Source organism: Littorina saxatilis, linkage group LG9, assembly GCF_037325665.1.
Source record: "Littorina saxatilis isolate snail1 linkage group LG9, US_GU_Lsax_2.0, whole genome shotgun sequence".
Classification (NCBI taxonomy): Eukaryota; Metazoa; Mollusca; class Gastropoda; order Littorinimorpha; family Littorinidae; genus Littorina; species Littorina saxatilis.
Genome location: NC_090253.1, coordinates 63,915,542 through 63,943,515, shown reverse-complemented (window position 1 = coordinate 63,943,515; position 27,974 = coordinate 63,915,542). Strand labels below are relative to the sequence as shown.

The window sequence follows — 27,974 nt, the reverse complement described above, 5'->3', positions numbered from 1 at the left end:
GTGTAAAAACATGCCCGTGTTGTTTCAGTACAACAAGCGAGCGAGACGTCGCCTGGCCACCCCCATTCGTCCCGTCATGTATGACTGCCCCAGTCCCTGGTGGTGAGTTACTTCTCTTACTCTGAAGCAGATTGGTGTGCTACAGAACTGCATTTTCTTTGTTTAATAAATAAATGGTGGTTATATTCAATAGTGGTTATGTAAAGGTAGAAATAAATAAGTTGATTCAACTGGTGTGTGTGTGTATGAGTGTGTGTGTTTGTGTGTGTGTGTGAGAGTGTGTCTGTGTGTGTGTGTGAGTGTGTGTGTGTGTGTGTGAGTGTGTGTGTGTGTCTGTCTGTCTGTCTGTCTGTCTGTCTGACTGTCTGTCTGTCTGTCTGTCTGTCTGTCTGTCTGTCTGTCTGTCTGACTGTCTGTCTGTCTGTCTGTCTGTCTGTCTGTCTGACTGGGTATTTCGTCGACTGTCATGCGCTTTACTTTTCATAACAAACACTCAGAATGATTGCACTCCAACCCTCATACAGGCAGTCCTTCGGGTGCCGGCCTCGGGTGGACGCTACCCGGGCAGCCATGGACATGGACGACAACTTTGACGGGTGGATCACACAGGGCGAGCTCCGGAAACGGGTGTCTTACTACGACAGGAACGGTCAGTCAGCACAGGAAACAATACAAACTGCCCTTAGGTCAAAGGCTAGCGTTTTATTTTAGTGTATGTTCTACGTGTAGTATTGACCGTCTAATTAGCCAGCGCGACTGCTGTCCCCAGAACTAGCGTCTATTTTGGACTTGACGTGGTTATATGCCAGGACAGCGCGACTGTAAATAATGCTAGCGTTTCGAAGACTTCGTGGAATTTTCTCGTAACTCGTTTAAACAGCTCGCTTTTGCGGGAGTAGGACTAAACTGATTTTTTTTATTATGAAAAAAGTGTTTATATTCGTTCCTGATATAGGTAGAAAGTTAAAAAGAATGTTAAATCGTGCATTGTCAATCGCATTTAAGAGAATATGTTTCGTCGAGAGTGATTTACTTATAGTCTAAAGCTCAAAAACACCAAACTAGCCAAGATCGTGTTACGCCCAAATTCCACGATGACATCGGTTTGTATTAGTTGATTTTGGGTAAACCATGATATCTTGCAGTAGGGTGAACAACTGACTAGTTACTATAGGTACATCTTACGCCCGGACCGCAGCTGGTTGACAGATTCTTATAGCTGCATACTGTATACATATTTCGATACTTTCGTCTTAAAGATGAGGGTGGAGGCACCGGTGTGACGCCGTCATCTTGGCCCCGCCGTCATCTTACGATTCTCGGCCTCGTTGATCTTGCATAAACTCCACACTGAGCAAAAAAACACCCTTCGATAGTACTGATGAGCGACCTTGAGTACCTTACATTCATGGGGCCAAATTTGTCCAACCAATTTTTTGTATTGAACTTAGAAATTTGATTCATCCTAAAATGTGTCCCTTTTCATTCAAGGGACGTAACCAATCGGTACACGTGTTCGAAGTTCTAAATCAATTTTTGGGGTGAAATCTATTCAATTTCATCACCAATTTTCTTCACATGCAAAAAACTGACATGCTTTTCGTCCTTAAATAATGTCACTTCATTAATGTTTCCAGAAAACAACATTTCAGTCTCGAGTATAAATAATTCGAGGGGGTAATATGACGGCAGGGCCAAGATGACGGCGTCACACCCGGTTGGCGAGTCGCGTGGACGTGTAGGGGAATTCCATACAATTTTATCGCAGGTGTTCCTACATGCAAAGCGTGATGCACCATGTAACTCTAACGCCGGGTGGTACTGAAAAGGTACTTTATGTGTACAAAACACGGGTGGGCGAGCCCTATGAAGGTGATGATGATCGAGTCGATGTGCTACGGCCTGTGAGACTAAAGGGGTACTCTATGTGTATCCAGGTTTCCCAATTGCTTCGTTTCCGGCCGATTTATGTGGAGCACGTGATGCGCACAAAAAATATTGGTGGTCTAAAAGTGTCGTCTGCGCAATGATCGCGGCGGCGCCCGCGGCTTTCTTGACCGCCAAGGACGACCGCGCACGTTGTGATACGTCATTCGTTAGACCTCAATTGTTGACAGGTGGGCGAGCCGAATGGAGGTGATGATGATCGAGTCGGCGTGTGATACTAAAGGGGTACTCTATATGTAGAGATGAGGGGTGGGCGAGCCGTATGGAGGCGATGATGATCGAGTCGATGTGTTACGCCGGGTGGTGCTAAGGGATACTCTATGTGTATAGTTGACGGGTGGGCGAGCCGTATGGAGGCGATGATGATCGAGTCGATGTGTTGGGGCGTGTGATACTAAAGGGATAATCTATATGTATAGGTGACGGATGGGCGAGCCGTATGGAGGTGATGATGATCGAGTCGATGCGTTACGGCGTGAAGGGGCCCACCGCCTCCGTTATGTTCGACGTCTACGACAGGAACGGAGACGGTCGCTATGACAACGCGGATGTGCAGTTCATGCTGGCAGGTAAGTGTGAGTGTGTGTGTGTGTGTGTGTGTGTGTGTGTGTGTGTGTGTGTGTGTGTGTGTGTGTATGTGTGTGTGTGTGTGAGTGTGTACGTGTGCGATAAGTTGAAATATTTCGACGATCTTCCTAGTGTGTTACATTGTCCTTGGTCCTAAAAGTATGTGTTGTGCCGTACACCGATTCCAAGACAAAACATCTACCTGTTTCTACTTTGATTGTCATTATAGAATTACAGAACGACATGTTTCTTTCAGGCGGACGAGTCCTCTGTTTCTGTGATGCACGCCGCGCCATATTGGATCTCGTGAAACTGTCCGAGAAGTTTCAAGATTCTCCCCAAGCCAGAGTATGACCTTTTGTACTTTAATATTCCAATGGTTGAAATAAATGTGACAATAGGTGTTTAAATGATAAGTCAGTTGAGAGTTAAGATTATGTCATACAACTTCATATCAAATCAAAGTCTGAAGAGAGAGTTAACAGAAAATATTGCTCTTAAAGCCGAACATCCGTCTCCAGGAGACAAATCCTTGCTGTAGTAGATGGCCACAGGGATATATTTAGACACCAGATTCATTACAGGCACGAGAAAACGGAACTTCATCTGCCGTGCCCGCGACGCCGGCCTTTAAACGTGTTCTTAAAATCAAATAACAATTATGGACAAGTATAATGTAATGTGCTATCATTTTGACTTTTTTCTCTCTATTTTGATATTATTTTATTTTTAATAATTGAGTTAGAACAAGCAATCATAAGTTGCCAATACATCAGCACAGATTTTGTAATGCTCCTAGAAATGAAAGATTGTGTGATATGTGCGATAAAAATGAATTAGGTGATGAGTTTCACTATTTGTTCATTTGTACCGACGAAAGTATAGTGTCTGAAAGAAGAAAATTAATTAGTCCTTATTACCGATCTCACCCAAATTGTTTAAAATATGAACAGTTAATGAATTGTAAATCTAAGATAAAACTAATGAAGCTAGCAAGATTTATAGCCCACGTTATGATTTTAGTATGTTAGCGTTATATCTAGTTTCTTTATTGGTATGTATATGTATGTAATATATGCTTTTGTTTTGTTTTGTGTTTTTACAAAAGATGCATGGCATAATGGTATTGCTAATTTATTTCGGCTGTATATTATCGTTGTCCGCTTAATGTATATTATATTATCTGTCTGATCTCTTACCTGATTTTGTTAAACCTATTTTTCTTTTATTTTTGTTTGTATGTATGGAAGTGTATATTGCCAATTTATTTTGTTTGGTTGTATAGTATTGTTGTATTTGTCCGCTCAATTTGTATACATTTATTAACTGTCTGATTTGTTACCTTTTTTTGTTAAAATTATATCTTTGTTTCAAAGCCCACTGGGCCCAAAACAATAAAATACTTGACTTAAAATACTTGACTTGTTTCATCTTGACCCTGTTTGGGGCGAATGTGTGAGTAAAGTTGCACGTTCCTATTCCAGGGTCCGGTGGGGTCGCTGCGCCAGGCCATGCGGTGGCACATGACGAAACAGTGGCAGTGGAGACGCCAGACAGAGCAGCTGTGGCAGCGCATCTGGGGGAGGGGAGGAGGGCCGGGCGGAGGGTGCCGTGAAGGGGACTGTACTGGCAAGGACTGGCGGGGAGGGGGCTGGTACTCTCCCTTTGACTGGCGACAGCGGAACCGCGTGCCCGAGAACTTCCTGCAGTGGACGTATCTGCAGAACGTGCCCAGGACCGTCAACTACCCGGGACAGTTCGGCGCCGGTGGCAGGGGAATGAACACACAAGGGGGAGCCAATTGGTGGAACCAACAGCGGCCCACGGGAGATAACTGGTACGGGGGCGGGATGCAGAGACCCGGGGGTGGTAACCCTGGCAATGACGTCAGCGGGGGAGGGTTCAATTTTCCCGCGGGAAGGCCGGGCAACAGCCCAGGGTCAAACAGCTTCATGCTACCCGCGCCGCGAGACTTCATGCCCAACCCCTCCAAGCGACCCTCAAGCTTCCCCGCCAACCCCAACCGTCCCTCCTTCCCGCTGGGCAGACCCCCCACGATGCCCGGGGGTCAGGGACAGGACGAGAACAGCGCGGAGGAGTTCTGGAACCGCCTGCTATCCGGACTGGACAACGACACTATGACGTCAGGCCAGGACCCCGCGTGGACCCCGCCCGACCCCCAGCTCTGGGACCAGATCTTCTCCAAGGGCGCCCCCAATCCCTGGGCCCAGCCTGGCGGCGGGAGTGACGCCACGAACACCCAGAACTGGCCGTGGCGCAGGAAGCAGGGAGGAGGAGACAGGGGAGGCAACCAGCCCAACCTGCAGATCACGCGGGGAGAGGGGCAGCGCGCGGAGACGACGACGGAGAGACTGCAAGGAGGAGGTAAGCCCGTCATGGGCAGCAGACCCGGGGCCACACAGGGCAGAGGCGGGCAAAGTCGGCCCACGCTGGGCGGCTCCCGCTTCCGGAGAAACGTCGTTGATGGTAGCCATGGAAGCCACACTGAGAACACTTCTGGTGACACTGAGACCATCTCACCTCCAGCTGTACCCCCTCCTCCATCTCCCACTGCTCAGAGTGACGTTACTCCTGATGGAAACTCCACGACTAACAGCACAGAACACGACACCAACTCTACCCTTGCGGAGGAGGTTAAACAGGAAACAGACAGTGACAGCGACAAGCTAGCCAGGGCCACATGGAGCTCGAGGAATCCTATCCTTGGCAGGAGCTGGCCGAGCTACGACCGTGACTGTGACCAGAGGGACTCCTGGATGCCAGGCAGCGACGTCAACAACAACCCAGAAGGTTACGGAGGAGGCTGGAACTCTCCATCAGGGAACTCCCAGCCATGGCAGCAGTTCGGGGACTGGCCCTCTCAGGGTGGCGGGCTGCCAACAACGCGCCAGATGCCGTCTGGATGGGGCGATAACCCGCAAGCCTCGCCCTACAACTGGAACTCCATCTCTCGGTATGCCCCGCCTGTGACTGGCAGAGATCCCCCGAACCAGTGGTGGGGCGGAGGTGACCGCTACAACAGCTACCCCTCCTACAGTCCCCGGGAATATTTCTCTGACAGGGGTGCTGACGGAAACCCGCAAGACTTCATGCCCCGACAAAACCCGCGAAACTTGATGAAACGAAGCACAGAAGAGGAAGTAGCTTCCAGCGAAGACAATAAAGTCGCCGCATGGATGGACGGCAGGAGCTATGGAAGCTTCCCTTCAAACAGTTTCAATAATGGTTTCAACGGCTACAACGACGGGTTCAGCAGCTACAACAACCAACCTCAGTGGTGGAACATGTGGAGCAGAAACAACATGATGACACAGGTAAACTCATGGAACTCTGGCCCCATGTCGGGAAACTACGGCAATGGAGGTTCTGCCTTCCCTGGTAGCTCCAACTTCTATTCCGCATCAGGAAACCAAGGCTTCGGCAGTCCTATGCAGGGCTATGGCGGACAGCACACAATTTACAAACGCAGTGCAGACAACGTCAACACAGAAGATACCGCTGTTGGAGAAGACCAAGCAGCCAGACAGATGGGATTCGGAAACTATGGACAGTATGGACAGTACTCTCCCAATCACTGGAACAACTACAACAACTACCAACCTCAGTGGTGGAACAGAAACAACATGATGCCAGGGGGAAATATGTGGAACTCTAACGGCATGCGGGGAAACTACGACAACCGCGGTTCTTCTTTCCCTGGCAACATGAACTTCCAAGGTCGTGGTGGTCCCATGCAAGGTTATGGCGGACAGCACACAATGTACAAGCGCAGTGCTGAAAACGACAACACAGAAACTGCTGTTGGGGAAGACAAACCCGCCAGACAGATGGGATTCGGAAACTATGGATCCAACTCTCCCAATCGCTGGAACAACTACAATAATGGCTACAGTGGCTACGGCGGATACTACAACAACCAACCACAATGGTGGAACATGTGGGGAAGAAACAACATGATGACACAGGGAAACTCGTGGAACTCTGGCACCATGTCGGGAAACTATAGAAGCCGTGGGTCTTTCTTCCCTGGCAGCTCCAACTTCTATTCACCATCAGGTAACCAAGGCTTCGGCAGTCCCATGCAGGGTTATGGCGGTCCGCATACAATGTCCAAACGCAGTGCTCACAATGAAGATACTGCTGTTGAAGAAGACACACCAGCCAGACAAATGGGATCCGGGAGCTATGGATCATACTCTCCCAACTACAACAATGGCTACAGTGGCTACAGCAGCCACTACAACAACTACCAACCTCAGGGGTGGAATGTGTGGGGCAGGAATAACATGATGTCTCAAGGGAACTCGTGGAATTCTGGTCCTATGTCGGGAAACTACGGCAGTGGAGGTTATGCCTTCCCTGGTGGCTCCAACTTCTATTCGCCATCAGGCAGCCAAGGCTTCGGCAGTCCCACGCAGGGCTATGGCGGTCAGCACACAATGTACAAGCGCAGTGCTGAAAACGACAAAACAGAAACTGCTGTTGGAAAAGATAAACCAGCCAGACAAATGGGATTCGGGAACTATGGACAAAACTCTAATTGGAACAACTACAACAATCGATATAGCGGGTACTACAACTACCAGCCACAATGGTGGAACATGTGGAACAGAAACAACATGATGACACAAGGAAACTCGTGGAACTCTGGCCCCATGTCGGGAAAGTACGGCAGCCGAGGTTCCTTCTGGCCTGGTAGCTCCAACTTCTATTCGCCATCAGGCAGCCAAGGCTTCGGCAGTCCCACGCAGGGCTATGGCGGTCAGCACACAATGTACAAGCGCAGTGCTAACAACGACAACACGGAAACTTCTGTTGGAGAAGACAAACTAGCCAGGCAGATGGGATTCGGAAACTATGGACAGTATGGACAGTACTCTCCCAATCGTTGGAACAACTACAACAATGACTACAGTGGCTACAACAACTACCAACCTCAGTGGTGGAACAGGAACAATATGATGCCAGGGGGAAACATGTGGAACTCTAACGGCATGGGTGGAAACTACGGCAACCGCGGTTCTTCCTTTCCTGGCAACATGAACTTCCATTCTGCATCAGGAAACCAGCAGTTCTGGAGTCCCATGCAGGGTTTTGGTGGGCAGCACTCAATGTACAAGCGCAGTGCTAACAATGACAACACAGAAGATTCCGCTGTTAGAGAAGACAAACTAGCCAGACAGATGGGATTTGAAAACTATGGACAGTACTCTCCTAATCGATGGAACAACTACAACAATGGCTACAGTGGCTACTACAATAACTACCAACCACAATGGTGGAACAGAAACAGCATGATGCCAGGGGGAAACACGTGGAACTCTAACGGGGGCATGTGGGGAAACTACGGCAACCGCGGTTCTTCTTTCCCTGGCAACATGAACTTGCGTTCTACACCAGGAAGCCAGCAGTTCGGCAGCCCCATGCAAGGCTATGGCGGACAGCACGCAATATACAAACGTAATGCTGATATCATAAACACAGAAGAAGCATCTGAAAAAGACGAGAAGACGGCAAGACAGATGGGTTTCGGAAACTACGGACCTTACTCCCCGAGCCTCTGGAACAGCATGTCCGGTAACGGCCACTACGGACCTCAGTGGCGAGGCACGTGGAACACACAGCAGTCCTGGCCCCACGGGGCAGCCTGGAGCCCCAGTGCTATGTGGAGCAGCAATGAAGGTCAGAGATCCCCCTTCCCCCTAATGTCTAATGTCTTTTCTCCACAAGGCCCACTCGGTCAACAGCATGCAGTCTTCAGGCGCAGTGCAGACAGTGTTGACGACAGTCAAGACGACCAGGTCTCCAGAATGATGGGTGGCAATGGCGGATACTGGCCTCACTGGTACAACAACTACAACAGACACTGGCCTGGCTACTGGAACAATCACTGGATGATGAACAACTACAGAGGATTCTACCCCTACTACAACTCACAAGGCAGCCCCATGAATCAGCGTGTCCGAACAAAGAGGAATGCTGAAGATAAATCAGAAGACGAAAACGTGTCCAGAATGATGGGTGGCTATGGCGGCAACTGGCCCCACTGGTGGAACATGTACAACAATTACAGATACTGGCCTCGGTACTGGAACAATAACTGGATGTGGAACGGCTACAGAGGCTACTATCCTTATCGATTCTCGCAGGGGAGTCCCATGAACCAATATGTCCGGACGAAAAGAGATGTTGAAGAAATAACAGACGATGACGAAGTGTCCAGCATGATGGGTGGCTATGGTGGCTACAGGCCCCAGTGGTGGAACATGTACAACTATGGCAGGTACTGGCCTGGCTCCTGGAACTACTGGCGTTGGAACCAGAACAGCTGGATGTGGAATAATTTCTACAATCCATTCTACTTTTCACAAGATGGCAGCACCGAGAAGTCTGAAGACAAGGAACACGTCCTTGCGAAGCGAAGCACTGATAGCCAGCAAACAGATGAAGAAGTTTCCAGAATGATGGGTGGCTATGGCGGCTACTGGCCTCAATGGTGGAACATGAACAGATACTGGCCTGGCTACTGGAACAGCCACAACTGGATGTGGAACAATTATAGAAACCCCTTCTATTACTCAAAGAAAGATACACCCTCGAACCAGCGAGTCCGCGCAAAGAGAAACTCAGAACAAGAAACGACAGGCGACGAGTTGTCCAGAATGATGGGTGGTTATGGAGGTCACTGGCCTGGACACTGGAACTCATGGAACTGGAACCCGATATGGAACAATTTCTTCCGTCCTCACTTTTTCTCTAAAGATGGAACGAAAGAAGAAGCTTCAGAAAAAGAACACATCGTCTCTAAACGGAGTGCAGAGACTGTGACGTCAGACGACCAAGTCTCTAGAATGATGGGTGGCTACGACAGTTACTGGCCTTATTGGTGGAACATGTACAACAGCTACAGATACTGGCCTGGCTATTGGAACAACAACTGGATGTGGAACAGACAGTATCCCTTTCACTACGGCCAGGACGGTAACCAGGGACCGTCAGACAGAGAACACCTCCTCTCCAAGCGCAGTGCAGCCGATGACCAGGACACAGAATCTGTCGCCAGAATGATGGGTGGCTATGGCGGTTACTGGCCCCAGTGGTGGAACAGTTACAGATACTGGCCTGGCTACTGGAACAACAACGGAATGTGGAACAACTACAGAGGTTACTACCCTCACTACAACTCGCAAGGGAGTCCTATGAGCTATCATACCAGAACAAAGAGGAATGCTGAAGACAAAACAGAAGACAAAGACGTTTCCAGAATGATGGGTGGCTACGGAGGCTACTGGCCCCAATGGTGGAACATGTACAACTACAACAGATACTGGCCTAGTTACTGGAATAACTACAACATGATGTGGAATAACTACAGAGGTTTCTATCCCTACCACTACTCCCAGGGTGGGCAAGGCCCTATGCGCCAACCCATCCGAGCAAAAAGAGATGCTGATGAGAATTCAGAAGATGAGCAAGTTTCCAAAATGATGGGTGGCTACTGGCCTCACTGGTACAACTACTGGCCTAACCACATGAACTGGATGTGGAACAGACAGTATCCTTTCTACTCTGTGAAGGAAGGTCAGCAAAACCATCCTGACAAGGAGCATCTCATCTCAAAACGCAGCACCAGTGAACCAGATGCCAATGTTTCTAGAATGATGGGCGGCTACTGGCCCCACTGGTGGAACATGTACAACAATTACAGATACTGGCCTCGGTACTGGAACAATAACTGGATGTGGAACGGCTACAGAGGCTACTATCCTTATCGATTCTCGCAGGGGAGTCCCATGAACCAATATGTCCGGACGAAAAGAGATGTTGAAGAAATAACAGACGATGACGAAGTGTCCAGCATGATGGGTGGCTATGGTGGCTACAGGCCCCAGTGGTGGAACATGTACAACTATGGCAGGTACTGGCCTGGCTCCTGGAACTACTGGCGTTGGAACCAGAACAGCTGGATGTGGAATAATTTCTACAATCCATTCTACTTTTCACAAGATGGCAGCACCGAGAAGTCTGAAGACAAGGAACACGTCCTTGCGAAGCGAAGCACTGATAGCCAGCAAACAGATGAAGAAGTTTCCAGAATGATGGGTGGCTATGGCGGCTACTGGCCTCAGTGGAACATGAACAGATACTGGCCTGGCCACTGGAACAGCCACAACTGGATGTGGAACAATCATAGAAACCCCTACTATTACTCAAAGAAAGATACACCCTCGAACCAGCGAGTCCGCGCAAAGAGAAACTCAGAACAAGAAACGACAGGCGACGAGTTGTCCAGAATGATGGGCGGTTATGGAGGTCACTGGCCTGGACACTGGAACTCATGGAACTGGAACCCGATATGGAACAATTTCTTCCGTCCTCACTTTTTCTCTAAAGATGGAACGAAAGAAGAAGCTTCAGAAAAAGAACACATCGTCTCTAAACGGAGTGCAGAGACTGTGACGTCAGACGACCAAGTCTCTAGAATGATGGGTGGCTACGGAGGCTACTGGCCCCAATGGTGGAACATGTACAACTACAACAGATACTGGCCTAGTTACTGGAATAACTACAACATGATGTGGAATAACTACAGAGGTTTCTATCCCTACCACTACTCCCAGGGTGGGCAAGGCCCTATGCGCCAACCTATCCGAGCAAAAAGAGATGCTGATGAGAATTCAGAAGATGAGCAAGTTTCCAAAATGATGGGTGGCTACTGGCCTCACTGGTACAACTACTGGCCTAGCCACATGAACTGGATGTGGAACAGACAGTATCCTTTCTACTTTGCGAAGGAAGGTCAGCAAAACCATCCTGACAAGGAGCATCTCATCTCAAAACGCAGCACCAGTGAACCAGATGCCAATGTTTCTAGAATGATGGGCGGCTACTGGCCCCACTGGCGGAACATGTACAACAATTACAGATACTGGCCTCGGTACTGGAACAATAACTGGATGTGGAACGGCTACAGAGGCTACTATCCTTATCGATTCTCGCAGGGGAGTCCCATGAACCAATATGTCCGGACGAAAAGAGATGTTGAAGAAATAACAGATGATGACGAAGTGTCCAGCATGATGGGTGGCTATGGTGGCTACAGGCCCCAGTGGTGGAACATGTACAACTATGGCAGGTACTGGCCTGGCTCCTGGAACTACTGGCGTTGGAACCAGAACAGCTGGATGTGGAATAACTTCTACAATCCATTCTACTTTTCACAAGATGGCAGCACCGAGAAGTCTGAAGACAAGGAACACGTTCTTGCGAAGCGAAGCACTGATAGCCAGCAAACAGATGAAGAAGTTTCCAGAATGATGGGTGGCTATGGCGGCTACTGGCCTCAGTGGAACATGAACAGATACTGGCCTGGCTACTGGAACAGCCACAACTGGATGTGGAACAATTATAGAAACCCCTACTATTACTCAAAGAAAGATACACCCTCGAACCAGCGAGTCCGCGCAAAGAGAAACTCAGAGCAAGAAACGACAGGCGATGAGTTGTCCAGAATGATGGGCGGTTATGGAGGTCACTGGCCTGGACACTGGAACTCATGGAACTGGAACTCATGGAACTGGAACCCGATATGGAACAATTTCTTCCGTCCTCACTTTTTCTCTCAAGATGGAACGAAAGAAGAAGCTTCAGAAAAAGAACACATCGTCTCTAAACGGAGTGCAGAGACTGTGACGTCAGACGACCAAGTCTCTAGAATGATGGGTGGCTACGGAGGCTACTGGCCTCAATGGTGGAACATGTACAACTACAACAGATACTGGCCTAGTTACTGGAATAACTACAACATGATGTGGAATAACAACAGAGGTTTCTATCCCTACCACGACTCCCAGGGTGGGCAAGGCCCTATGCGCCAACCTATCCGAGCAAAAAGAGATGCTGATGAGAATTCAGAAGATGAGCAAGTTTCCAAAATGATGGGTGGCTACTGGCCTCACTGGTACAACTACTGGCCTAGCCACATGAACTGGATGTGGAACAGACAGTATCCTTTCTACTTTGCGAAGGAAGGTCAGCAAAACCATCCTGACAAGGAGCATCTCATCTCAAAACGCAGCACCAGTGAACCAGATGCCAATGTTTCTAGAATGATGGGTGGCTACTGGCCCCAGGGGTGGGGTGGCTACCACAGCAATTGGCCTGGACACTGGATGTGGAACAGACACCATCCTTTCTACTTTGCGACGGATGGAAACAAAGAAACTTTTGAGAAAGAACACCTCATCTCGAAGCGAAGTATGGACAAACAGCCAACCGATGAGGTTTCCAGAATGATGGGTGGCTATGGTGGCTACGGGCCTCACTGGTGGAACATGTACAACAACTACAGGTACTGGCCCGGCTACTGGAACAACTGGCAGTGGAATAGCAACTGGATGTGGAACAACTATGGGTGGAGTTCACGGTTTGCCAAGGCAGGCCCAGAGAGTGACGAATCATCTTCAGAGGTTCACAACATGAAGAAACGTGACGCGGATCACCGGCAAGGAGAGGAAACATCCAACATGATGGGCGGGGGATGGGGCGGGAATCCCGGCATGGAGAGCATGTGGACCAACCCACAGGACTGGCCTGGTTGGATGTGGAACTTCTTCAACCGCTTCTTTCCTCACTATTCCAAAGGAGACGTAGATTCCACAACACAGAAAGAAAAAAAGCATGTAATGTCCAAGCGAAGCACAGAAGAAACAGATGAGGAAGTGTCCAGAATGATGGGTGGCTATGGCGGCTACTGGCCCAACTCATGGAACATGTACAACAACTATAGATACTGGCCTGGCTACTGGAACAATAACTGGATGTGGAACAGGTTTAACCAACCGTTTTATTTTGCAGAAGGAAACAGTGAACAACCTGAAAGAGAACACATCATTTCAAAGCGTGCTGCTGGCAAACAGCAACCTGAAGCTTCCCAAATGATGAGTGGTGGTTATGGCGGCTACGGGCCCCAGTGGTGGAACATGGGCAACAATCACTGGTCTGGCTACGGTCACAACTGGAACAGCTACAACAGGATGTGGAACCACTACAGAGGCAGCTACCCTCACTACTTCTCACAAGGGGGACAAAGCCCCATGAACCAACATGCCCGGATGAAGAGAAGTGCTGGTCAGAAGCCAGAAGCTGACGAAGTTTCCAGAATGATGGGTGGCTATGGTGGCTACTGGCCCTGGCATGGGAACATGTGGAACGGCTACCGTTCCTGGCCCGGCAACTGGAGGATGAACAACTATGACTACCCGTTTTCTTTCTCGCAGGGAGACAGCACTATGAGACAAAACACCCGCTCAAAACGAAGCACTGGAGAGCAGACAGGGGATGACAAGGTCTCCAGAATGATGGGTGGCTATGGTGGCTATGGTGGCTATGGTGGCTACTGGCCTCAGTGGTGGAACATGAACAACAACAGATACTGGCCTGGCTCCTGGAACAACTGGATGTGGAATAGCTACAGAGGTGGTTACCCCTACGGCTTTTCCCAGGGAGGTCAAAACCCCATGAACCGAGAGGAGCGGATGAAGAGAAGTGCTGACCAGAACCCAGAAGCTGAAGATGTTTCACGAATGATGGGTGGCTATGGTGGCTACTGGCCTAACTGGAACATGTACAATAACAGATACTGGCATGGCTACGGGAACAACAACTGGATGAGGAACAACTACGGAGGCTACTACCCCTACTACTACTCACAAGAAGGACGAAACCCCACGAAGCAACCTGTCAGGACAAAGAGAGATGCTGAACACAAAACAAATAATGAAGATGTTTCCCGAATGATGGGTGGCTATGGTGGCTACTGGCCTCAGTGGAACATGTACAACAACTACAGGTACTGGCCTGGCTCTTTGAATAACAACATGATGTGGAACAACTACAGAGGTGGGTACCCTTATCATTTTTCACAGGGAGGACAAAACCCGATGAACCAACATGCCCGAGCAAAAAGAGACGCCAACGAGAAAATATACGACCAAGAAGTTTCTAGAATGATGGGTGGTTATGGTGGCTACTGGCCTAACTCATGGAACATGTACAACAACCACAGATACTGGCCTGGCAACTGGAACAACTACTGGATGAGGAACAACTACAGAGGAGGTTATCCCTACTACTTCTCACAGGGCAAGCAGTCTCCCATGAACCAACGTGTCAGAACAAAAAGAGATGCAAACAAAGAGACGGATGATGACAAGGTCTCCAGAATGATGGGTGGCTATGGTGGCTACTGGTCTCAGTGGTGGAACAGGCAACGTTACTGGCCTGGCTACTGGAACAATAACTGGATGCAAAACTCTTATCCGCATTACTACTCCTTCTCTTACTCAAAAGGGAGTCCTGCCAGCCAACCATTCCGCTCCAAGAGAAGTGTCGAGAACAAGGATGACGGAGAAGAAGGAGTGTCCAGAATGATGGGTGGCTATGGTGGTTATGGTGGCTACTGGCCTCACTGGTGGAACCGTTACAACTACTGGCCACAGTGGAACTACGGGAACAACTGGATGCGGAACAACCATGGACACTACGGTCACTACCCATTTTCCTTCTCAAAAGACGACAGCTCGAAGAGCAACAACCTGCGTTCAAAGAGAAGCGCCGACGACAAGGATGATGATGATGATGAAGTGTCAAGGATGATGGGTGGCTATGGCGGCTACTGGCCGCAGTGGTGGAACATGTGGGGCAGTAGCTCCTGGTCTATGTCTCACACTTGGAGCAGTCAGTGGATGTGGAACAACTTCTACCACCCCTTTTACTTTTCCAAATCTGGGGAGAAAACCGACGATGAAAAGGAGCGCTTGATCTCAAAACGAAGCACTGACGAACGAGAATCGAAGGAGGCCGTTTCCAAAATGATGGGTGGTTATTGGCCGTACTGGGGGAACAGGAACAACTACTACCCAAACTGGCCTGGCTACAACTGGAACAGGAACAACAACTGGATGTGGAACAGACAGTATCCCTTCCACTACGGCCAGGACGGTAACCAGGGACCGTCAGACAGAGAACACCTCCTCTCCAAGCGCAGTGCAGCCGATGACCAGGACACAGAATCTGTCGCCAGAATGATGGGTGGCTACGGTAGCTACTGGCCCCAATGGTGGAACATGTACAACAGCTACAGATACTGGCCTGGCTACTGGAACAATAACTGGATGAGGAACAACTACAGAAGCTACTACCCTTTTTCCTTTTCAAGGCAAGGGCAGAACCAAAACATTCGAGCAAAGAGAAGCGCTCAGGGAGAGTCAGAAGATGATGTGTCTAGAATGATGGGTGGCTATGGCGGCCACTGGGGGAACATGTACAACTACAACTTTTGGCCGAGAAACTGGATGTGGAACAGTCATTATCCTTTTTACTTTGCCAAAGATGGACAACAGGAAGAGCCTGAGAAGGAACACACGCTCTCCAAACGCAGTTCTGATGCCAGTCAAAATGACGGCCAGCAAGAAACAAACGATGGAAGACAGCAAGCAAATGATGAAGACGTTTCTAGAATGATGGGTGGCTACGGTGGTTACTGGCCTCAGTATTGGAACATGCGTAACAGAAACTGGCCGGGGTCCTGGAATAGCTACAACAGGATGTGGAACAGAGGGTATTACCCCTACCACTATTCACAAGGAGGGCAAACCCCCATGACCCAAACATTGCGCTACAACAGGATGTGGAACAGAGGGTATTACCCCTACCACTATTCACAAGGAGGGCAAACCCCCATGACCCAAACATTGCGCACAAAAAGGAGCTCTGATCAAAAGGAAGATGGTGACGATGTTTCCAGAATGATGGGTGGCTATGGTGGCTACTGGCCTAACAGGAACATGTACAACAACTACAGATACTGGCCTGGCTACTGGAATAACAACTGGATGAGGAACAACTACGGAGGCTACTACCCATACTACAACTCACAGGGAGGACAGAACCCCACGAAGCAACCTGTCAGGACAAAAAGAGACGCTGAAGACAAAAAAGAAGACGAAGAGGTTTCAAGAATGATGGGTGGCTATGGCGGCTACTGGCCTCAGTGGAACATGTACCATAACAGCTACTGGCCTGGCTACTGGAATAACAACAACTGGATGGGGAACAACTACAGAGGTAACTACCCTTATTACTACTCACAAGGCAGCCCCATGAATCAGCAGGTCCGGACAAAGAGGAATGCTGAAGACAAAACACAAGACAAAGATGTTTCAAGAATGATGGGTGGCTATGGAGGGCAGTGGTGGAACATGTATAACCACAACAGGTACTGGCCACAATACTGGAATCAATGGCGCGGTAACAACTACAACTGGATGTGGAACAGATTCTACCCGTTCCACTTTGCCAAAGAAGGAAGCCAAGACGCCCCTAAAAAAGAGCACCTGCTGTCAAAACGCAGTGCTGATGCCAAGCAGCAAACAGACGACGAGGAAGTCTCTCAAATGATGGGTGGCTATGGATATTGGCCTGGCTACTGGAATAACTGGCGCTGGAACAACTTCAACTGGATGGGGAACAGGTTTTACCCTTTTCACTTTGGTACCGAAGGAGAACACCAGCAACCTGAAAAAGAGCTCCTCAGGTCTAAACGCAGTGGAGATAACAACGAGTCAGAAGACGATGCAGTTTCCAAAATGATGGGTGGCTATGGTGGCTACTGGCCTAACTGGAACATGTACAACAACTACAGATACTGGCCTGGCTACTGGAACAACAACTGGATGTCGAACAACTACGGAGGCTACTACCCCTACTACGCACAGCAAGGAGGCAATCCTATGAAGCATCCCATCAGAGCCAAGAGAAACGCTGATGACAAAAAAGAAGATGACGAAGTGTCCAGAATGATGGGTGGCTATGGCGGCTACTGGCCTCAGTGGGGGAACATGCACAACAATTACAACAGATATTGGCCTGGTCACTGGAACAACAACTGGATGTGGAACAACCACAGGGGTCACTACCCTTACTACTACTCACAAGGTAGCCCCATGAATCAGCGTGTAAGAACAAAGAGGAATGCTGAAGTCAAATCAGAAGACAAAGATGTTTCCAAAATGATGGGTGGCTATGGCGGCTACTGGCCACATATGTGGAACAGGAACTGGCCTGGTTACTGGAACAATAACTGGATGATGAACAACTACAGAGGCTACTACCCTCACTATTTCTCACAGGGAGAACAAACTCCTGTAAACCAGCACGTTCGAGAAAGGCGGGATACTGGGGAGATCGCAGAAAAAGAAGTGTCCAAAATGATGGGTGGCTATGGTGGCTACTGGCCTCAGATGTGGAACAACAACAGGTACTGGCCTGGCTACTGGAACAACTACAACTGGATGATGAACAGAAACGGAAACTACGGAAACCCATTCCATTATTCAAAGGGCGACAAATCCATGGACTCTGAACCCCGGGACAAGAGAAGTGCTGACCAGACACAGGACGACGAAGAAGTGTCCAGCATGATGGGAGGCCACTGGCACAGCTATGGATTCTGGCCTGGCAACTGGAACTATCACAACTGGATGTGGAATGGGTTCCATCCTTTTTCCTTTTCGGGAGATGAGCAGCAAGACGAGTCTGACAAGGAACATCTGCTTTCCAAACGGAATGCAGATGGAAAACAATCAACAGATGATGACACAGTCTCCAGAATGATGGGTGGCTATGGTGGCTACATGCCAGGCTGGTGGAACATGTGGAACAGACAGAGATACTGGCCTGGTAACTGGTACAACAATAGGATGTGGAACAATTACAGAAATTACAACTTCTATCCATTTCACTACTCTAAGACAGGCAGCCCCATGAATCAGCCTGTTCGTGCAAGGAGAAGTGCTGATGGGAAGACAGGCAGCCCCATGACTCAGCCTGTTCGTGCAAGGAGAAGTGCTGACGGGAAGACAGAAGAAACTGTCTCCAGAATGATGGGTGGCAATGGAGGCTACTGGCCAAACTGGTTGTATAGTTATGGTAACTGGCCTGGTTACGGGAACAACAACTGGAGGTGGAACAGCTATGGGCCCATGTGGATGAACAACCAGAATAACTACGGTTGGATGAGGGACGGAAATCAAGGCTTTCCCCAAGGCATGTTCCAGTACATGCAAAATGGCGGCGCAAATCCTCCAGGCAATTCCTACAGCAGGCAGCAGCCAATGGGGAATTTAGGGGGAAACATGGACTCGTCTCGACCTTTCGGCTTCTCCCAGGCAGCAGAATCAGAGAGCCATGCATCGCAAGAACTGTCTGAACAACTCAGACAGAAACGCAGCGCGCAGGCAGAAGCAACGTCTGCAAAAAATGAAACGAACACAAACGCTACGGACAACACAGATTCAGGGGCCGAGCCTGATGTTGCCAGGCAAATGAGTGGCTACGGCGGTTGGCCCGGGAACATGTATCGACAGTACTGGTGGCGACTCTACAGATCCTATCTGATGAGCAGGCCAAGGTATTGGGACGCACGTCGCTATGGCAACACGTATGAAAATCCTTCTGGCTACTTTTACCGGGATCGGTACGGGAACATGTACTGGCGTTACTACGTGGTGGGACGCCGCATGCCGTTGAGAGCGTTCCGATACTGGGTCAGGCAAATGTGGAACAACAGAATGGGGAACCAGAATAGGTACCGCCAGAACCCTGCGTGGAGCTACTACGCTCGGTACAACCCCAACACTTCCCAGCAGACCGACCCAGCACAACCGTCCGACCCAGCATTCCGTCAGCAGACAGAGAACGCCCGGACAGAGGCGGCGACAGAGGCAGAGAGTGAGGACAAGGAAAACAACGCAGAAGCCGAGCAGCGAGCCAAGAGGAGCGTGGGCAACATGGCGGGTGGTCCCAGCTCTCCTTACAACACGGGCAGTATGTACGGCTACAACAACAACTACCACAACAACTGGCCCGGCTGGTGGGGGTACGGCATGCACAACTACAACTTCTGGCCGTGGTGGAACTGGAACATGCACCGCCCCATGTGGGGCAACTACAACTGGAACTCCTACAGCTACGACAGGGACAACTATAACTGGATGTGGTCTGGCTTCAACAACCAGCCCTTTGGGTACTCGGAGGAAGAAGACTCCAACACAGAGAAAACAGCACAGAGCACAGAAGATCACAACTCTGAAGATGATCACAACGAAGCAGCAACAGATACTGATAGCGCGAGAGTGAAACGCTCAACTCTTCGCCATTCTAACAACAAAGATAGCGAAGGTCCGAAGACTTCCAGACAGATGTATTTCCCAACCCAAGGCTACAACCAACAAATGTGGCAAGTGAATAACAGGATGGGAGGAAACCCATGGAACAGAGGTCAGGGTCAAAGTCAAATGTTCAATAACTTCTGGCCCGGATTCAGCGGGAACGGTTATGGTGGCAACAATATGCCAGGAAGTGGAATGAACATGAACAACTGGGGCTGGGGCCAGAACCAGGGCAACGATTGGAACGGCATGGGACGCCCTACCTCTTTCTCATTCTCCAAAGAACCAGCAGCAGACACTGATAGCGGGAGAGAGAAACGTTCAACACTTCACCAATCCGACAACACAGAAAGCCCAGACCCGAAGATTTCCAGACAGATGTATTTCCCAAACCAAGGCTACAACCAACAAATGTGGCAAGGGAATAACTGGATGTCTGGCAGGATGGGAGGAAATCCGTGGAGCGGGGGTCAGGGTCAAGGTAAAATGTTCAACAACTTCTGGTCCGGATTCAACATGAACGGTAATGGCGGCAACAATATGCCAGGAAGTGGAATGAACATGAACAACTGGGGCTGGGGCCAGAACCAGGGCAACGATTGGAACGGCATGGGACGCCCTACCTCTTTCTCATTCTCCAAAGAACCAGCAGCAGACACTGATAGCGGGAGAGAGAAACGTTCAACACTTCACCAATCCGACAACACAGAAAGCCCAGACCTGAAGACTTCCAGACAGATGTATTTCCCAAACCAAGGCTACAACCAACAAATGTGGCAAGGGAATAACTGGATGTCTGGCAGGATGGGAGGAAATCCGTGGAGCGGGGGTCAGGGTCAAGGTCAAATGTTCAACAACTTCTGGCCCGGATTCAACATGAACGGTAATGGCGGCAACAATATGCCAGGCAGTGGAATGAACATGAAGAACGGGGGCTGGAACCAGAACCAGGGCAACACTTGGAACGGCATGGGAAGTTCTTACCCTTTCTCTTTCTCCAAAGATAGCAAGACCTCTCCCCAACAAGCCGAAGAAAGGCTTCACAAACGCAGTGTGGAGGAACACGCCCAGGACGAGTCTTCTGACGACTCTGACCCCAGAGTGTCGCGGTGGATGAGAGGTTACCGCGTCAGTCCCTACATGACCACGTTCATGCCACGCATGTCGATGGGGAGGCGATCCATGTCGATGATGGGGGGGAGACCCACGTACATGGGGATGGGGCGACCCTGGGGGTCCGGCATGGGACAGAGGTTGCACTACAGGGGCTATAACTCCCACCAGCGCTTCACTTCCTTTAATGGCTGGGGCGGAGGTCAGTCCTGGAACAACTTCCAGTCCGGGTACAGAAGCTCCCACCCGTTCTCCTTCTCCTCGGATGATGGTGGTGCGACTACCACTGAGAAGGTCAGGGAGAAACGGAGCGCTGAAGACTCCACGAACTCTGAGAAGGACACGACAAATGTAGAAGATAAACCAGAAGACCCCAAACTGGGCCAGCAGAGGGGTGGGATGAACGCGTACCCTTGGCAGTGGGACCAGTACGGGCAAAGGTATGTTAACAACCGGCAGTGGATGCGGTTCAGCCAGCCATGGTACAATACCTATAGTAACTCGCCATGGGGGTCCTCTGGCAACCGCTGGAACCAGTTTCAGTATTACCCACGATGGAACCCGAACCAGTACGGGTCATCGTGGAACCAGAATCAGTACAACCCGTCTCGGAATTGGTATCAAAACAGTCCAACAATGGGATGGGGAGACAACCAGATGCGGAACGAAGCGAACCTGTTCGGGAATGAATATGTGGACGAAAACCGATTTGACCCTCTGAGCTCCTTCTACTATTCTAAAGAAGATTCCTCCAATGACAACACAGCTGACGACAGAGTTGAGAAGAGCACGGCTGACAAAGCCACGCCCACTGAGGCGCAAGGAGAAACAAAGCCAGCGGAAACGTCACGTTCTAAACGCAGCGCAGTGAACCTCACTGGCATCCAGTCAAAAGGACAAGCTCAGTCTCAAATGGACAAAGCAAACGTGAAAACTGTCATTCAAGTTAACAAGAGATTCGCAGAACGCAACGTCCCTTACAAAGTGAAGCGATTTTCCCCAGAGGCTGTGGCGAGACTGGAGAAACGCTTGGAGAAACGAAGCCCGGCCTCTACCCCTGACGCCGAGACCGCCCCCAAACAGCACATGCGCTCCACAGCCCCAGCACAAGGCCACAGCTCCAGGGACAGAGAGTGGGGCCCGCCCAGGGGAGGAGGATTCTATCAGTCCCCAGGCTCCGCCTCCAACGCTCCGCCTCGTGACAGGAACATGAGGCAGCGACCGGGTTCCACTCAGGACCCGGGGCAGGGCTCTGGTTCAGGACAGGCCGCCAACTCGTTTGCGAACTACGGTACCGGTACGGAAGACTGGAACTGGGACCAGAGAGGCTGGGACGGCGACCAGGACTGGTTTGGGCATCAAGGTCCGGCACAGTCGGGCAGTGGGCAGGGCGCGGCCACTACGGAACGAGACGCACCAGGTATGGTTGCATTTGACATTGTGAATCGTATTGCGTTGCGTTGAAAAAAATGTAGTTTTGAATGATAATGACAGAAGCAGAGAAAAAGATTATTCTGTTCTGCGTGGTTGTAACAACGTCGGTGTTATTTAAAGCACACACTAAGCCGAAATACGAAGCACACGTTTTGACTAGTCTTACAGTTTTGTCTTTGTGTTTTCAGTATGTGTTCTATTCTTTATTACATTTGAGTTTCCAATGTCTTAACTCTTATTCTTTAATTTCACAAGGTTCTCAAGCCAGTAGCGGGGACAGCTCTAGTCCTAGCAGCGGCTCGTTGCCTAGCGACGACATCACCACCAGTGACCCCAACGACCGCCTGAGCAACTACAACTACATCGACATCAACAACCCTGACTTTTGGAACAACTTCTACAACCCGGCCTCCTTCAACGCCACGTCGAGCGGTCCCCTGGGCAACTCCAGCCAGTGGGACAACTGGTTCGGTCTCTGGGCCTACGGGCCAAACTTCTGGGACGACATGGACGACCTTGACCTGTGGGACGCGCCGTGGGGTCAAGGTCCCTGGACTCAGGGCCCAAGAGGAGGAGGCGGACAGTGGGGAGGAGGAGGAGGAGGAAAACCGGGGGGCGGAGGTGGCTGGGCGGGCCAGGGGCCGGGTTTAAATCTTGTGCCCACTGAGGTTGGCTGGGAGACAGTGTGGCGTGACGACTGCCCTGTCGGTCACTATGGTGACTGGAGCGGTATGGACTACGGGTAAGGCTTGTCGTCTTTTCTTCTTCCTTCCGTTTAGTCGAGTGAAAGAGAATGAATGATTATTGCAGATCATTTTAATTAAAAAGTTGGTGCTCTTTCTGCTATCACTATGCTATTCGTGGTACTAAGGGAAGCTCGCGCAACCTGAGAAGTCACCACGTACACCCTTCTGCCGTTTCCAGTTATTTCCCTTCGTTGCTACAATCGTCTTGCAAACTATTGTTCAAATGAAGATATCACTGTTAAAAGAAGTATAGAAGCACTATGAACCAAAGAACGACAGTTCTTTATCAACAGCCTAGATGAAGCTTAAAGCATACTGGAAACAGTGGCTTCCTCGCCCTTAGCTTGGGAATTGTTCGTGACAGGATGTCAAAACACATTTAGGTTTAACCTTCGCCGGTGGTCGTGGGTCCGTGTGAACCCAGAAGGGTGTTTAATTGCAAATATCTCTTAAACTTGTTGGAATTTTTTAATGAGCTTTTACGAATGCCTCAGGCACCTACAAAGCTCTTATGTCCTACAATTTCAGCGAGAAATAATTAAAATAAAAGGTCATATTTAGACTACAAACATCGTGGGGCCGTGCGGACCCATGTTTCTCAAAGAAGAAAATGAGAAGCATGGGTCCGCACGGCCCCACGAGGACTTCCGTGTGTAGTCGATAACCCGGACGGGCGAAGGTTAAGCAACATCAAATACTGCTACTAAAGACGAGCTCCCCCGGCCTGTTACAGATCCCGCCCTTGGAGCACCCCGGACTGGTGGAACCCCGACTGGTCAAGCGATATGCCGGGCTATGGTCAGGTAGTTCCCGACACAGGCTGCACTGACTGTCTCCCTCCCTACCCCCTCTCATACACCCAGGCGCTTCGTCCAGTTTACTATGCACCGCGCCCTGCCTTTCGTCTCCGATCCCATTCCTTCCGCCCTTCACACTACGCTTTTCGTCCCAGTTATGTTTCCTATCGTCCCTCGCCCAGATCCCTCAGTTTGACTGGCGGTCGCTGGTTGGCTGACGGCGGCAGGGGGCGTGGTCAGTGGTTGCCAAGGGGGCGTGGCGCGAGCTTCCCTCGTTACCAAGGACCGTGGAGTGATTACGGGTGGGTTGAAGATCTAGGTATGTGTGTGTGCGATCAGCGAGTGACCGAGTGAGTCTGTCTGTTTGACTGTCCTCCTTTCCCTGCGTCTGTCTGTTCGTTGGTGTGTCTTCGTGTGGGAGGGGGATTGCACGGATGGATATTAGCGAGTTTTGGGGGGAGTCCTTTATTTTATTTTATTTATTTATTTTATTTACGAGGATTTATATCGCGCACGTATCTCACCACACAAGGCGACTCAAGGCGCATGTTACCTATTAATGCCGTGTGAGATGGAATTTTTTACACAATATATCACGTATTCACATCGGCCAATAGATCAACAGCCTATAGGCGCTGCATCCACCTTTCACGGCCTATTATTCCAGGTCACACGGGTATTTTTGTGTACATTTTTATCTACGCCTATACAAGTTTGCCAGGAAAGACCCCTTTGTCAATCGTGGGATCTTTAACGTGCATACCCCAATACATTAATTTGTCATTGCTAACAGTTGCTATCAGTAGAAGGTGAAAGAAAAACATTGCTTTACTTCAATCTTTGGCACATTTTCAAATTGCTATGTTGTTCAACCAAAATCATCGTTTTCTTTTCAAATGCGCAAACAATGCGCAAACAATCTTGTACGCTGGTATTGATTCGATTTGCGATCTCAGATTAATTTCTGCGGCGCGGGTTTTACTTTGTCGAGGAATCTCTTTAAAATTTCCCGAAAAATTTGAGCCTAGCATTAAAAGACGACATATTTTTGTGGACTTCAACTTTATTCAGCCCCTTCAGTGCAGTGCCTTGGTCTTGCCACCTCTGTGTGCTTGCAGGAGCGGTCAGGACGGGGGTTTCCCCTGGTGGGGGTGGAACTCCAACAGCTGGTGGAACCCCTGGCAGTACCGGATCCAGTACCGCAGCGACCTTAACAACAAGGTCAGGAGGAGCAGGCGAGAGGCCCCAGGCCGGGCCGGGACGCCAAGCACCATCAACAGGTCTGTAATATCGTCTTCTTTTTTTTTTAGGATACAATTTTTTTTATGGAATGAACAATTAAAATTATGTCTTAATTACATAAGATATACTCCCCTAACTTTATAAAAAAAATAAAAAAATAAAAAATAAAAAACAGCAACAACAAAAAGGTATTTCTCACACTGTCACTTTCCTTCTTATTTCGGGAAAAAAACACGATAGAAAAGAAAAAAAAATTGAATACGGTGTTTTCACCAACAGGAGGTCGGCCCCGCCCCGCGTCACCCGGCCAGGTTCAGGGTCACCAGGCGTCAACAGCGAGCAGGGGCCTGTCAACACCCCGCGCAATCAGCCGGGCCGGACCTCCCCGCGCGACACCCCCACCCCGCTACCCGGCACCGTGGGGCCCCGTCGCTATGATGACAACGGTCACACCTTCCCTGGTGGCGCACAGGCCGGGGGGCGGGACGGGTTATCGGGGCTCCCCTGGTGGGACAAGAACAACTGGTATGTCCGGGACTCCACGCAAAACTTCCCCCCAGGCCGCGGCAACATGGCCCGCCCTGGCAACGCCTTCCCCGCCTTTCAGACCCCAACCGGCAACATCGGGGGTCCAGGCAACATCGGGGGTCCAGGCAACATCATGGGAGGAGATGGGGGGTTTCCAGCCGGCACCAGCAACGCAGGGCTTCCAGGCAACCTCTTCCGCAGTTTTCCCTCCCCAGGCGGCAACATGGGGCCCCCGCCCAGCATCCAGGGGCAGTTCCCAGGGGGCGGCAACTCCGGGCTTTCCGGCAACATGGGGCCCCCGCCCAGCATCCGGGGACAGTTCCCAGGGAGCGGCAACTCAGGGCTTTCCGGCAACTTCCCCAGCGGGCTCCCGGTCGGGGGCGGGAACTTCGGGCTCCCGTCAAACATCCAAGGGGGTCTTCCGTCCAACTTCCAAGGCGGGCTCCCAGTCAGTGGCGGGAACATCGGGCTTCCGTCCAACTTCCAAGGCGGGCTCCCAGTCAGTGGCGGGAACATCGGGCTCCCGTCCAACATCCAAGGGGGACGTCCAGGCGGGGCCGGCAACGTGGGGTTCCCGTCTAACATCCCCAGTGGGTTTCCGGCCGGCGGCGGTAACATCGGGGGCTCCCCGAACCTCCCCGGGCGTTTTCCAGGGGGCGGGGTCTTCTCTGGGCGAGTGGGAGAGGGGCGGGGTGCAGGTGACTGGGGTGTCAACCTTCCCCCCTTTCCGCAGCGGCCCGGCTTTGCAGAGGCCAGGCCTCCATGGAGGGGAGGCAACTCCTTCCCAGGGCCCGCCATCCACAGAGGACCCCTGCGTCAAGAAGGTCAAGGACCTGCTGGGGATGTTGAAAGGTCAAGGGCGAGGAGGTCGTTCCCATGGCAACCAATGAGCGACCAGAGTCCCGCCACGCCCCCGACACCTTGGAACCCCAGTCCCTGGAGCAGAGGCCGCCACTACAACAAGGGGAGCAACTCTGACTCCAAGAACGACAACTCGGGAAACAAGGAAAACGACTCTACCTCGTCAGGATCAGGGCATCAAGATTCAGCTGCCCGGGGAGGTAGAGGGAACTTGCCCGGTCTGCTGGGCATGTACTTTGTCAAAGGGGCAGCTCACGGCAATGACAAAAACTGATTACTTGACCTGTACGACAAAGCATATATCAAACACAGGAAGCACCATCTCTTTCTCTTCGGATTGGCTGGAAGCCAGAGGACAATAACATACATATCATTTTACATTGCTGGATTTAATGCAGAGTGTTCGTATTTTGTTGTTGATGACGTTGATTTAGCGTCACAGAACCCAAGTGCCCTTTAGCCTCAGTACCTTGAAATACTCATTGTGTCTGTGTAGGATCTTTGTAAATTAACAGGAACTATTCTTTTTAGCATTTTGGTCATTGTTTTGTTCTTGTTCTTTTTACATTTAGTCAAGTTTTTTTTTCTCTGTCCATGGTAAACCATAAGTGATTCTCTTTTTTTATTTTTCTTCGTTCTTTCTACACATTGTTTCTTTTTATTTTAGGCATGTTTTTTGTGTGGCTATTATCCTACAGTCTGCGTGATAAAGACATGGTGCTTTCTTTGTCAGCAGTGAACTCGGTATTACAAAATATGTAGTGTACTAGTCACACGGCGCGAGTGTTGTAATCTTGCTCATAGACGTGACGCCCTATAACCGTTTACCTTTTTGATGAGTGCCTTCTAGTCAAAGGTTTAAAACTGCGTGTGTGAGTCTGGTGAGATGCGGCTGTTATCTGCTTCAGGGAGTCTGAGAAGCGGGTTTTTCCAGACCACAATCTCACGATCATCATGTCTTTCAGAAGAATCCTGAAGTGTATAGCAGAAATGTACAACCACCAGCGTTAGTTTCAGTTTAGTCCCTCAAGGCTATAGGCTTGTTACTCGCTTGAAAGTATTTCAACCATCATTTTTCGTGTATACGCTGATCAGTATTATCCAGTAGGTATCTGGAAAGATGACAAAGCTTTGAGAAATGTTTGAGAAATATGTATCGTTCCTGTGTGTCAGCATTAAGACTTGAGTCTGTACTCACTGCACAGTTTTTATCTAGTCACGACGATATTGAAACTCGATGACTCATCAGTACTAAGGATACTTGTGTTTTACTTGACAATACGTGCTCCCGGCGCTTTACAAACAGAACAGAGATTCATGTGTTTAATGAAAGTGACCGTATTTTTCTAGTTTTACTTCACTGATAAACCGCGCTGTGTACACTTTAATATTATGACATGTTGCAAAATGCTTTGTAGTGTCTTTCTAGACTGATACTGGTCATTACAAGTAGTCAATGAGAAGAAAGCATTATTTTATAAACATGT

General features: G+C 49.9%; 1 protein-coding gene across 1 annotated transcript; it reads left to right on the top strand.

Moving 5' to 3' along the window:
- Positions 1–10: 10 nt before the first annotated feature.
- LOC138977321 (uncharacterized) lies at positions 11–27,974 on the top strand. Its single transcript, XM_070350221.1, has 9 exons — positions 11–102; positions 525–649; positions 2,367–2,516; positions 2,771–2,862; positions 3,999–22,299; positions 22,569–23,055; positions 23,793–24,158; positions 24,975–25,136; positions 25,378–27,974. The coding sequence occupies exons 1-9, from the start codon at positions 11–13 to the stop codon at positions 26,759–26,761; spliced, it is 21,159 nt and encodes a 7,052-aa protein (XP_070206322.1). The 3' UTR covers positions 26,762–27,974.